Source organism: Capricornis sumatraensis, chromosome 5, assembly GCF_032405125.1.
Source record: "Capricornis sumatraensis isolate serow.1 chromosome 5, serow.2, whole genome shotgun sequence".
NCBI classification, from domain to species: Eukaryota; Metazoa; Chordata; class Mammalia; order Artiodactyla; family Bovidae; genus Capricornis; species Capricornis sumatraensis.
Genome location: NC_091073.1, coordinates 28,814,970 through 28,829,527, shown reverse-complemented (window position 1 = coordinate 28,829,527; position 14,558 = coordinate 28,814,970). Strand labels below are relative to the sequence as shown.

Below are 14,558 nucleotides of genomic sequence, written 5' to 3'. Positions count from 1 at the left end.
AAGATAAATGGGTGGTGATGGCTGTCCTGGGCATTATAAGATGTTTAGCAGCATCCCTGGCTTCTACTCACCAGATGCTATAGCAAGCCCCAGCTCCACTTTAGTGTTGTCAGATATTGCACAGGACTCCCAGTTTAATTTAAAATCCAGATAAACAATGAATAGCATTTTAGTTTAAGTATACCCCAAGTATTGCATGGGACCAAAAGAAGTGAAAACTGTCACTATTTCAGATGACCTGATACTGTATATGGAAAACCCCCAAGGACTCTACCAAAGTACTGTTGGAACTAACAAATAAATTCAGTGAAGTTGCAGGACACAAAATTAATATACGAAACATATATTGCATTTCTAAGTTAAATTTTGTTGGAGTATAGTTAACTTTACAATGTTGTATTAGTGTCTGCTCTATGGCAAATATATCCTCTCTTTTTTAGGATTTCCTTCTCATTTAGGTTGGGCTTCCCAGGTGGCTCAGCAATAAAGAATCCACCTACAATGCGGGAGCCACAGGAGACATGGGTTCGATCCCTGGGTCAGGAAGATCCCCTGGAGAAGGGCACAACAACCCACTCCAGTATTCTTGCCTGGAGATTCCCATGAACAGAGGAGCCTGATGGGCTACAGTCCATGGGGTCGCAAAGAGTTGGACACGACTGAAGCGACTTAGCGCAGCATGGCACTCATTTAGGCTACCGCAGAGCAGTGATATACACTAGTAACAAGTTATCAGAAAGAGAACTCAAGAAAACAAACAACCTCATTTACAGTCATATCAAAAATAATAAAATATTTAAGAATAAATTTAATCAAAAAGGTGAAAGACCTGTACATGAAAAACTTAAGATATTGATGAGAGAAATTGAAGAAAACACAAATAAATGGAAAGGCATTCGTATTCATGGATTAGAAGTAAGACTGTTCAAATGCCCATATCTGATTTAAATTGGCTAAAATTCCTTTAACTGCTACTGAGCGACTTCACTTTCACTTTTCTCTCTCATGCATTGGAGGAGGAAATGGCAACCCACTCCAGTGTTCTTGCCTGGAGAATCCCAGCTATTGGGGAGCCTGGTGGGCTGCCGTCTATGGGGTCACACAGAGTCGGACACGACTGAAGCAACTTAGCAGCAGCAGCAGCTGTTATCTTAAAATAATAGAGGAAGAAGGAAGCAAAGAGAAGGACTTAGTTGTAGTATCTGCCAGTTTATTCTAGGAATGCAATGCAATGCCAAGGTAAGATTATTACCTACTGTGAGAAACCATCTACACATAAGGTATGGATAACTTTAGAGACCCAAATAACCTATTTTTAAGGAAATTCTGAGATATTTGTTTTCATATTATTTATATCCATATTCATAGTAAGTTATTAAATAGGTAACAATTTAAGAATAATTCTGTGGCATTATCAGTCTCTCTTTTTCTCTCATTCTAAAATGTAATCTAAAAGTGTACAGATTTTAAAAAGTATCTCAGGTCTTCATATTCTTTCCCTTTATGCAAGTACATCATGTAATTTTGCATGATTGTGTAATGTTGTCAATTGTAATACTTGCTTATGTGGGTAGCTACTGCTAAATATTGACATGGTCATATATACTGAATTTTGATTCTTCTCACTTTCAGAATTAGTTGTACAAAACATGCCCCAAATGTATTGGAAAAAAGTCAAATCTGTAAACTAAAATTTACTCTAATATAATAGTAACTATTCTATGTCATAAAAGTTTCAGCTATATATGGTTAATCTTTCAATTATCTCCTAGCAAGTAAAAGCCTAAATGCCTTTAACAGAAATGAATAGATGTTCTTTAAAAATTATCTGTTCAAAACATACAATTGGGAACACAAATGTTAGAAAAATAAATATATCTTCTGTTTCATAATGTGAGATTTATCTGACTTATTTCATTCCTGAAAGCGTAACTAGACAACCCCATGAATAATCAAGGAGGCAATGAGCAAGGAGACTGGATGATGAAAGAGTATATCCACCAGTTGATAATCACTGGTCCAGCCCATAGGATGACTTTTGCATGTTAAATACAACTATTACTATTATCAAAAACTAAACTGTTATCAAAAATAGAAATTTCTTTTTTTTAAATCTTTGATAATTAGGCTTGGTAAAGAATCCACTTACAATGCAGGAGACCTGGGTTCCATCCCTGGGTTGGGAAGATCCCCTGGAGAAGGGAAAGGTCACCCACTCCAGTATTCTGGCCTGGAGAATTCCTTGGACTATACAGTTCATGTGGTTATAAAGAGTCTGACACGACTGAGTGACTTTCACTTTCACTTCTTTATAAGTAAAGAGAAACTGTTATAATGGCTATAGATTTTTCATATCAATGCTGTAAGAAATAGTGGATGGTTTCAATGCTAATTTCTATTCTAGATTTAGCACAGTAATTTTCAACCTCCCCCCCCTTTTTTTTCACTTAATGTATAAGAGACACATTCATTAGTAATAGAAGCTTAGAATGGCTGTGGTTCTCAGATCTGGAGAGTGAATCAGCTAGAGGATTAAAAAACCCCTGGGGAAGATCGTTTACCCTGAAAAAAACCCCTGGAAAGTTTGAAATGCCCACTCATTAAAAATGTTGAGTAGCAAGTTGGATAAGTTTCTCATAAGACAGGTGATTTCCTGTTTAAATGTGAAAATTACTAGCATCAATAGGATTATTCTATTAAGTTCCCTACCTCTATCCACAATTCTTATGCCTCTGTAAATATAATTATTAGCTTCCAGTATCTGCTATTTGTGGAGCTTTGTTAATAGCAGAGCATCTCTCATTTTGAATAGCCTACAAAACATTAATACAAAAAGTTGCAAAGAACTATAGACTATGGCTTAACATTCATTCTTTCTTCAGAATATGAAATAAGTATTCATTTTAGTCTGAGCTATAAGAGCATTCCTTTACATTTTGATATTTTTACAGACATTGGTAAATTATGTTCTTCATTTAAACGAGTTAATAAGTTTACTCAGGGTAGCCAAAAATATACTCAATCAGACTTTTATTATTTCTCTTTTGCTAAGAGGTATTCTGTGCCACTAGTGAACAGACCTAGCCCTTACATTACTTGTCTTCCATAAAACATTATTATCTTTTGGCATCCTCTTGCACTAGGGGAAATAAAAAGTCACATGTGGAGAAGTTCTAAATGCTAGACAGAAATGATCCTTGGAGGGCAATTTTTATCCTCCACGGAAGTATTGCAGACTTCTTCCATTAGCATAGTCCCAGGGAGCAAAAGGTTAGAGAACTGGGACTGCCAGCTCTACCTGAACACATAAGTCAACATTTCCTCCAAGCGATGAGGGAGTGTGAGAGTGCACCCGCATGTGCATTAAAGTATCTGAGACGAGAAATAACAATTGTAATATTTTACATTGCAATGTACTGTACAGATGGTGACATTTTGTTTGTGGTTGTAGGGAAGAAAGGAAGGCAGTTTCCAGACTCCCCTCCCTCAACACCTACCATTTGGCGTAGGATATGGGAGGCTGAAGAAAACGGAGGGAGTTTTGCCTCAGTTGAAACAGCTGGGAAACAGATGGAAGCTAAATTGCCATTTGCCAAAAGCCTCATCCAAGGCTCCCACCCATTTTCCACCAAGGAAGAGTTAGTCAGGTGAAGGCAGAAGGAGCTTAAGGGTCAGCAAATGATGGACTTTTGAAAGTGGAGGCAAGAAACGTCCAAAAAGATGTTTGAAATCCAAGATTATAGAAGTCCAGAAATGCAATCCCAAGGAGCATGTTTTTAATAGGAAGGAAAAAGTGGGAGCATCATGGGTGGAAACCACAACAGAATCATAGATCCAAGAGTGTAAGTGCCCACAGAATTAATTGACATTGGTCCTATTCTACTTAAATTGCATTGACAGTCTCTTTTAGGTAATGAAGTCAAGATGCACATACCCACTCTTTGTCATGTAAATTACAATGTAATTATTCCTGGGTGATCATTGTAAATGTAACTGTGCACAGTTCACGTGGTTTTAGTCATTGGATTTCACTTTGTGAGCTACTTAGATTTGGAATTCAGGCACTTGGTTAAGTTGCTTTTGGATATAAATGTTGAATTATAGCCAGACTTTTGTTCCAATTCAGTCATGGGATGTATAAACCATCTTCTTGTGTATTTCTAGTTTCAGGGGGCATGTATATAGATAGATACACTGCATGTAACCCTTCTTCCAAGGACTGGCCCAAGTTTTGTATGTTTGTGTGTGTCTGTGGTATTTTTGAAGTACTGTTGAATACTGAGAAGTTAAAAGAGATTGGTTTCAAAAATAAACACCACTTAATAGGCTTTCCTCAATGTGAGTTTGTTCATTCATGCTTATATAAGGGAATGTGTTAACCATGAATCATTCAAATTGAATTGCTCATGAGAAAAAATGCTCTGGCTTTGCTGTCAGTTTCCAGACTTATACTGAAGGGAGTAAAGCATTGTCCCCTCATAAAGAATAATTAGCCACAGATTTCAAACTGAATGTGGCTCCAAATTGGCGAAAATACTTTTGATTCACGTGAGAACATGCATCCTTGTGAGAGGGACCTATCTGAATATTCTGGGCTGTGACTGAGTTTGCTTCTGCCAGAACAGCCCATGGAAAAGTTAAGGGGGAAAAAAAAGAAAGCAATCGTCGGAAAGTTTTGTTCACACGTTACCAGAGTAGCAAAATGCACGGAAGATGTGGAAGTTTGCAAATCTGTAGCTTAAAGAGTGGATAATGGACAGCAGGTTCCACTTAGAGCCAGGTAAATTGGCATTGTGTAAACACAGCCGACCTGAGAGCTCACACATCACATAATAACTAACTCATCCGGTCCCAGTAGCTTAGAGTAAAATACACTCAGCCTGTGTCTGACATGTCACAAACCACTTTTCACACTGGATAAAGCCTGCCTGCCCTGCGAAGGTAGGGAGCCAGTCAATATAGGGTTATGTGACAAGCCCAGAAATGCGATCTATGAGTCTGAAGAATTTCCGACAGCGCCACCGTACCATTCAGTGAAACACGCCCATGATCACGCAGAGAAGAAATAATGGCCCTGCATGCCAAAGTTTTGACCTATTGCCACTGCTGCTTACTTGTGTGTGTGTGTTAGTCGCTCAGTCATATCAGACTCTTTGCGACCCCATGGACTGTAGCCTGCCAGGCTCCTCTGTCCATGGAATTTTCCAGGCAAGAATATTGGAGTGGATTGCCATTTTCTTCTCCAGGGGATCGTTCCAACCCAGGGCTGCTACTTAGACCTAGGAAACTTTGCATTTGGCCAGCTTTGATCCTGGTAAGAATCAAATCAAAACTGTTTAGCTTAGGCCACCTTGTCTAGTGGATTTCCATTATGCAGGCCCCTCTTAACTTCAGCTAGACTTCCCTCAGCCAGACAGGAAAAGAGCACTAAAAAAAAACCCAGCATCTTTGCCCATAGCATATTTAAGTATCATTAGATGAAGAAGCAAATATTGCTTTAAAAGACCCTTCATAAAGCTGTTTAGTTCAGTTCAGTCAGTCAGTCCTGTCCGACTCTTTGCAACCCCATGGACTGCAGCATGCGAGGCCTCCCTGTCCATCACCAACTCTGAGTTTACTCAGACTCATGTCCATTGAGTCGGTGATGCCATCGAACCATCTCATCCTCTGTTGTCCCCTTCTCCTGCCTTCAGTCTTTCCCAGCATCAGGGTCTTTTCAAATGAGTTAGTTCTTCACATCAGGTGGCCAAAGTATTGGAGTTTCAGCTTCAGCATCAGTCCTTCCAGTGAATATTGCAGACTGATTTATTTTAGGATGGACTGGTTGGATCTCCTTGCACTATATATATGCATGAGTATTAAGAATATCTTCTAACCTACGTATCAGGGATATTATATGGACAAGTAAGATTTGATTTTGTTGTTTAGTTGCTTGGTCATGTTCAGCTCTTTTGCAACCCCATGAATTGTAGCCTGCCAGGCTTTTCTGACCTTGCAGTTTCCCAGGCAAGAATACTGGACTGGGTTGCTCCTTCTCCAAGGGATCTTTCTGACCCAGGGATCGAACCGCCATCTTCTGCATTGCAGGAAGATTCTTTACTGCTGAGCCACAGGGGAAGTCTGATAAAGAAAATAGTCTACGTTAATTATGTCTTGAACTTTTAGGGAAAAAAATGCCATGATATACTGTAAATTATCATTTTTATAAGACATTATAAGATGTTGTGTTTGGCTAGCTATGTTAGATGTTATGCATCTTATGTTTATCTCATATATAGTGAAAAATCATTTAAAATTCTTTTCATATTTTGAGTTAAATGAGCAAAATTTTATTTATAGATTCTACTTTGCCCTAAGAATTATGCAAGAATAGAGCATTGTTATTGCCTTTAAGGAGATTGCACTTCAATAAAAATTGAAAAGGCAATAAATTCACACAGACACACTCATTCATACACACACACACACTTAAGTATACACACTTATGTATGCTTAGTCTGAGCTTGAACTGACTTGTGGTCTAGTTGCTAAATTTGAATTTCTCAAATAATCACATACTGAGTCACCACTATTTTTAGGATCATCTGTTCAATTAAACTTAGAAGTCAAGAATTTATGTTGAAAAACTTATTAGAAGAAATCTTGTGTCTGAATAGTTTTAGATAAAAACTTGTTTAATAGAGAGGCTTTGTTTTTCTTGTTATTAATATTATAATAGCATATTAAGTGAAAGTGTTAGTCACTTAGTCATGTCTGACTCTTTGCAACTCCATTGACTGGGGCCTGCCAGGCTCCTCTGTCCTTGGAATTTTCTAGGCAAGTATTGGAGTGGGTTGTCATTCCCTTCTCCAGTGGGTCTTCCCAACCTAGGGACTGAACCAGTGTTTTCTGCATTGAAGGCAGATTATTTACCATCTGTGCCACCAGAGAAGCATATTAAGAACAGTTATTTTTTTGTGTGTATATTGATATTTCAAAAGAAGAAAACTATACACAGCCCCAATTAGGCTGTGAGTCACCTCAGGGCACATAGGAAAAAAATGCAATTTATCTCACCCTGTCAAGATAAATCTTACTGTCTTTGGTTTCTCTCTATTTTTACTGTGTTTAATAGAGTACCTGGAAAAGTAGTTATTCAGTAAATGTTTCTGTTCTAAATGAAATGATTGAATGTGTTTGAGTGAATGAACTAAATCTAATTCTTTTACTTTTTTTCACCAGACTCCCAGGAAGGAAATTACAAGTCAGAAGTCAACAGCAAACCCAGAAAGGAAAGAACAGCTTTTACCAAAGAGCAAATCAGAGAACTTGAAGCAGAATTTGCCCATCATAATTATCTGACCAGACTGAGGCGATATGAGATAGCAGTGAATCTGGATCTCACTGAAAGACAGGTAATGTTGGACATTGTCATTATATATTTTTAGTTGCTTTGGGTCAACAGTCTTCTCTCACCATTTAAAAAATATCTAGATCAGTTCAATTCAGTCTGTCAGTAGTGTAAGACTCTTTGTGACCCCATGGACTGCAGCATGCAAGGCCTCCCTGTCCATCACCAACTCCTGGAGTTTACTCAAACTCATGTCCACCCAGTCGGTGATGCCATCCAACCATCCCATCCTCTGTTGTCCCCTTCTCCTCCTGCCTTCAGTCTTTCCCAACTTCAGGGTCTTTTCAAATGAGTCAGTTCTTCCATCAGGTGGCCAAAGTATTGGAATTTCAGCTTCAGCTTCAGTCCTTCTAATGAATATTCAGGACCAATCTCCTTTAGGATTGACTGGTTGGATCTCCTTGCAGTCCAAGACTCTCAAGAGTCTTCTCCAACTGCTGCTGCTGCTGCTGCTGCTAAGTCACTTCAGTCATGTCTGACCCTATGTGACCCCTTAGATGGCAGCCCACCAGGCTCCCCCATCCCTGGGATTCTCCAGGCAAGAACACTGGAGTAGGTTGCCATGTCCTTCTCCAATGCATGAAAGTGAAAAGTGAAAGTGAAGTCGTTCAGTCGTGTCTGACTCTTCCAGGCAAGAGTACTGGAGTGGGGTGCCTTTGCCTTCTCTGGTCTTCCGCAACACCACAGCTCAAAAGCATCAGTTCTTCGTTGCTCAGCTTTCTTTAGGATCCAACTCTAACATCCATACAGGAGTACTGGAAAAACCATAGCTTTGACTATGCGGACCTTTGTTGGCAAAGTAATGTCTCTGCTTTTTAATATGCTGTCTAGGTTGGTCATAGCTTTTCTTCCAAGGATCCAGCATCTTTTAATTCTATGGCTGCAGTCACCATCTGCAGTGATTTTGGAGCCCAAGAAGATAAATTCTCTCACTGTTTCCATTGTTTCCCCATCCATTTGCCGTGAAGGGATGGGACTGGATACCATGATCTTTGATTTTGTAATGTTGAGTTTTAAGTCAGCTTTTTCACTCTCCCGTTTCACTTTCATCAAGAGGTTCTTTAGTTCCTTTTCACTTTCTGCCATAAGCGTGGTGTCATCTGCATATCTGGGGTTTTGATATTTCTCCTGGCCATCTTGATTCCAGCTTGTGCTTCATACAGCCCAGAATTTCTTATGATGCATAGAAGTTAAATAAACAAGGTGATGATATATAGTCTTGACGTACTCCTTTCCCAATTTGGAACCAGTCTGTTGTTCTATGCCCGGTTCTTACTGTTGCTTCTTGACCTGCATATAGATTTCTCAGGAGACAGGGTCTGGTAGCCCCATCTCTTGAAGAATTTTCCAGTTTGTTGTAATCCACACAGACGAAGGCTTTGGTTTAGTCAATGAAGCAGAAGTGAATGTTTTTCTAGAATTTGATCTAATGGGTGTTGGCAATTTGATCTCTGGTTCCTCTGCCTTTTCTAAATCCATCTTGAACATCTGGAAGTTCCTGGTTCACATACTGTTGAAGCCTAGCTTGGAGAATTTTGAGCATTAGTTTCCTAGCATGTGAGATGAATGCAATTGTGCAGTAGTTTGAGCATTCTTTGCCATTACCTTTGTTTGGGATTGGGATGAACACTGACCTTTCCCAGTCCTGTGGTCACTGCTGAGTTACCAAACTTGCTGGCACTTTAAGAGCATCATCTTTTAGGATTTGAAATAGCTCAGCTGAAATTCCATCACCTTGACTAGCTTTGTTCATAGTGATGCTTCCTAAGGCCCACTTCACTTCCATTCTAGGATGTCTGGCTCTAGGTGAGTGATCACACCGTGGTGTGGTTATCATGATCTGTAATTCTAGATATCTGGATCTGTGATTCTCAAATATCATTGGGAAGATTAATTTTCTTTTTCATGATGAAGCTTTTGCCCAGCATAATGATATAATTAAGGAAGAATAAAATAAAGTGAAGTGAAGTCACTCAGTCGTGTCTGACTCTTTGCGATCCCATGTCCATGGGATTCTCCAGGCAGGAATATTGGAGTGGGTTGCCATTTCCTTCTCCGGAGGATCTTCCCAACACAGGGATCATACCCAGGTCTCCCATACTGCAGGCAGACTTTTTACTGTCTGAGCCACCAAGGGCTCCCTGAAGAATAAAATAGTCATATTTATTTATTTTACTTTACAATATTGTATTGGTTTTGCCACACATTGACATAAATCTGCCACGGGGGTACATGTGTTCCCCATCCTGAACCCCTCTCCCACCTCCCTCCCCATCCCATCCCTCTGGGTTTATTCAGTTTATGGAATCATCCTTTGTTCTGTGATTGTATCTTATATTTTTTGTTTCTAAAGTATTGTTTCTTTTATATAATGATACCATATGGAGAGGACTTTTGTTTATTTTTTATATTCATTTATTTTTAATTGATTTGTGATTGCTTTACAATATTGGTTTGATTTCTGTCATACATCAACATATATTAACCATAGGTATACATATGTCCCCTCCCTTTTTAACCTCCCTTCCACCTCCCACCCCGTCCCACTCTCTAGGTTGTTACAGAGCCCCAGTTTGTGTTCCCTGAGTCCTACAGCAAGTTCCCATTGGCTATTTATTTACATATGTCAGTGTATATGCTTCCATGTTACTCTCTCCATTCATCTTGTTTATTGTTAAAATCTCCTTATTTCACATAATAGAAATTTGGAAACCCCATGTTAGTTTCGTTTACTGCTCAGAATAGGGTTTTTGTCACAGTAATACGTTAACCCTCAAATCTGAATAACATAAGAATAAAGTTTATTGTTTGTTCACTCTCCCTACTAACTTTGCAAGTCCAGCTTTCCAAATAATCACTCAGGACCCAGTCTGACCTTCTAGCATCCTGACATGTGGTGTCCTTGGTAACTGCAAGAGGTAAGAAAGAGCTGGAGGTTCAGGCATTGACCTCTAAATGTTTTCACCTGGAAATGACCCATGTCACTTCCATTTTCACTCTAATGTCTGGAAATATTCAATGGTACCACTTAAATTTAAGGGAGCTGAGACATGGTTGGCACAAGGGCACATACATCATTGGTAAATATCTACCCTACTGCTCAAAATATTTTTGAAATTGTATTTGTCTCGGAAATTAAAAATTCTGGTACCCACTCATTTAGAGAAACTTTGAAATGATTAGTGATCTGTGAACACCAGTTAATAAGACATAAATAATATTTTAATTAATTACATTTTAGATCCTTTCTTGGATTTTATTTGAATGGCAAATGATTTGCTCGAATAGTTTTCCTGAGCACTCTTTTATATATGGGTTCTGATTTTCCCTAGAAGAATCTAGCCTACTGATGGTTAATAGTTGCTAATCTTTAGAAAAACATTCCTGAAAGGCAAACGCAAACATCTTTATGGACAGTGCAGTTATGATTGGCACTCTTAGGAGCAGAGTCTCATTTCCTCTTTCACTGTGTGCACCTCCTCCAGGGATCCCATTGGAACCAAAGAAATATCAACAGGGTGTGGACAAATGAATACTATCTTAGGAGAGCGAGTTATTTTATCCAACTTCTTAAATCATTTGCTTTCCTTCTGTTAATTTCTGTATTTCAGCTTTTAGTAGGATCATTCTGGGTAGTGAAAATATACAGAGGAACACCTTTATGTGGTTCTATTTATTGGCAGTTTATATTTTATTAAATATTATGACTGGTACCTAAGTTATGGAGCACAACATTTTCCTTCCCTTGAACTTCACATACAAAGTTCTCTCCATAAGTGTACAACATTTGGCATGATGGAAAGCAGGATCCAAAATCTACATCATCAGACATCTGCTCTTTTGCTCTTTTTTTTTTTTTAACCGGGAACAGAAAAAATATGATGGAGGGATGGAATTACACATTAATGTTTTTGTAAAGAGAATGTGAATTCTAGGAAATGTAACTGTATTTAAAGTGATACATAAAGGAAATAAGAAACTAGAGTTTGCTTGCAATCTACAGAAATGTGGGATTTATAACTATGCTCTTAATTAAGAGAAAAGTCAAAATCTGTGCTTTCTTTGCTGGAGATGTCCTATGGTTCCCTGTCATTATCTGATCATAGAGTAGAGGTTTCACTTTTGGCCAAGAATGATTTCTTTTTAGGAGGAATTCTGTAAATTTTGTTTGGAAAATTTGAAGGCATTTTGAGTATTTCTTCTTTCTTCCTGACTTGCCGTTCTTGGAAAAGAATTATAAGCAATTACATGAAAAATTATATTATATGTATATGTATACACACACTATATACACAGGGCTTCCGTGCTGACTCAGATGGTAAAGAATCTGCCTGCAATGCAGGAAACCCAGGTTGGATCCCTGGGTGGGGAATATCCCCTGGATATAGGAATGGCTGCCCATTCCAGTATTCTTGCCTGGAGAATTCTATGAACAGAGGAGCCTGGTAGGCTACAGTCCATGGGGTCTCAAAGAGTCAAACACGACTGAGTGACTAAAACTTTCACTTCACTTTTCATACTGTACACACACACATACCCAGTTTTAATCTTTGTTTTTTTTTAAGAGTCTCTTTAAAATTCTGTATCACTTAGACTTTGCTGTGTAACAAACCTCTTAAAAGTCTTAATGGCTTTAAATAATAACCAGCGCTTAATTTCCTCAAAGTTTAGAGGATCAAAAATTTTTATCTGAGCTCAGTTGGACAGTTCTACTTCTGGCCTTACCTAGAGACCTTGTGCAACTCTGTTCAGCTGGTGGGTGACTAAGAACTGGTTGTTCTAGGCAGCCTCACCTGGGACAGCTTGTCTCTATCTCTGTTGCATGCATGATTTCATCTTCTAATAGGCTCCCTGACATTCTTCAAATAGTGGTAGAAGTATTCCCAGGAGTATTTAGAGAAAAAACATCAGTGTGTGTAGGTGTTCAAAGCCTCTGCTCAGATCATGTTTCCTAATGTTCCATTGTCTAAAGCAAATCATATGACCAAGCTCTGTAAGAGAGCACCACCTACGGGAGTGGACACATGGAAGGAAGGCAAAAATTTTTGGAGGTCATTAGGGAAACAATCCAAATATAGCCTCATAAAGGGAAAAATTACAACAACAAAAGTACATCCTGAGATAATTAGGTTTTCAAATAATTGCAAATTTGGTATTATTCAGAAGCTTTTTTATCCTATATCTCTATTAATTAGTTTTTCAAGTTAATAAAAGATATAATGGATATATGTGGAATCTAAATTCCAAATCAAAATTATGTCTTTAGTTTTTGTTACTAAGAAAAATTCAATTGTTATGAGAAAAAATCAGAACAAAAACCCTGTATTTGCCAGATGGAATTGTGTATTCTTAGACAAGTAACAATCTCCCCAAGGCATAAAGTGGAAATTAAAACTACCTTCTCTTTCTTTTACTCAGGTTTATATGTTACAATGAATGTGAAAGAACTTTTAGCATAAACTATAAAACAAATCTATTACTCAGAGGGGGAAAACTTCTTTGCTATGAAAGGCTTAGTGAGTTAATCCTTTTGTAATACAAATACCTCTCATCCCAGGGAGATATTTTCAGTTAATTTTCTCATGGTTAGGCTTTTAAAATTATAAACATAGAGTTATCAGTTGAAGCCTTTTCATTCATCTTCTTTTAATTGAGATGCAGCTATTCCATTTCTTTGATTTTGCATTAATGTCATTCATACTTATATATGTAATCTATGTCTTGATTTAAAATATTAAATAGCATCCCTTTTATAGGGTTTCCATCTGTAAATATTCTAATTCTAGATTTGTAATTTTTCAATTCCATTTTACTGAAAGATATATTTTTTCCATACTTTAAAATAACATGGGATTTATTAAAGTAACTTAAATGTATATACCAAAGAATATTATATTTACTCCCATATTTTTCAGTGTTTCCCTAAACTTTAATAGGATGTTTAATCTCCTAAAATATTTTTTCTCTATTTTTTAAAAGCCTTTCAAGATTCAAATACAGAGAAAGAACAGATATGTTGTATATAATGTGAAGGGAAAAAGCAGCAAATATTGAATCATTTCCACTAGCAGCAAAATTATTTCACAGAAATAACTTTCTCCTAAATCAAAGTTAATTTATAAACAGAAGCAGTTTTAAATGTACTTTTATTTAGAAAACTTACATAGTGGCCTATGAAATATGTATAACTGATGTGTTATTTGTAGATACTGCTTTTTTGTTTATATCACCCAAGCAACATCAGTTCAGTCATTCAGTGGTGTCTGACTCTTTGCAACCCCATGTACTACAGCATGCCAGGCTTCCCTGTCCATCACCAACTCCCGGAGCTTGCTCAAACTCATGTCCCAATCAATATACCTGCCACATATTCTACAATGGGCTATACATGTGATTTAAATATTTGAAATAATGATTAGATTTCCTTTTAGAAAAAAATAATATATGCTAAATCCTTGACTATTACTCAGGACTCAAATTTTCAAATCTGGAGGAACAACTCTGAAATCTCCAAAGAAATTGGACTTTTATGTTTGTGTCTCCCACACGGCAATGCCTGTACAGGTAGGGGACATCTATTATCCCCTTTGAATTCCATCTGGCCAAAGAGAAAGAAGAAGGGTAAAGAGAAAAGAGGCTTATCCTGCAAAGTAATTCCATGTTAGCACTTAAATAAAATTGTTTTATGTTCAGTAAAAATGGAGACACTGGGACGAAGTTAAGCTTTAAATATTTTAATTATGTGCTTAGTCACTCAGTCGTGTCTGACTCTTTTCGACCCCATGGGTTGTAGCCTGTCAGACTCCACTGTCTATGGGGATTCTCCAGGCAAGAATACTGGAGTGGGGGTTTCCATGCCCTCCTCCAGGGAATTTTCCCAATCCAGGGATTGAACCCAGGTCTCCTGCATTGCAGGTGGATTCTTTTAATGTCTGAGCCACGAGGAAAGCCCAGCGCTGTTTTGTGTAACAGTTACCACTGTAGTAACCATCCAGCTTCTAATTTACACCTTCACAGGTACAACGTATTCTTCTATACTGTTCTCAATCAACAGCTAATAATCCTTAATTGGCAGAGTCACTTGGAATACTTTGAAGAGCCAGTCAGTCTAAAGACCCTCCTGTCCCAAGGTATTTTTAAGTTTGACAAGCTTATTCTGGCTTTTTCA

The 14,558-nt window shown here is 37.9% G+C and overlaps 1 protein-coding gene across 1 annotated transcript in view; it reads left to right on the top strand.

The window, feature by feature from the left end:
• The window catches only part of MEOX2 (mesenchyme homeobox 2), a 73,995-nt gene that overhangs the window by 47,975 nt on the left and 11,462 nt on the right, over nt 1-14,558 (top strand). The window contains exon 2 of the mRNA XM_068973379.1: nt 7,222-7,394. Coding sequence (XP_068829480.1) covers nt 7,222-7,394 — 173 coding nt within the window. The remainder of the gene's footprint in view (nt 1-7,221; nt 7,395-14,558) is intronic.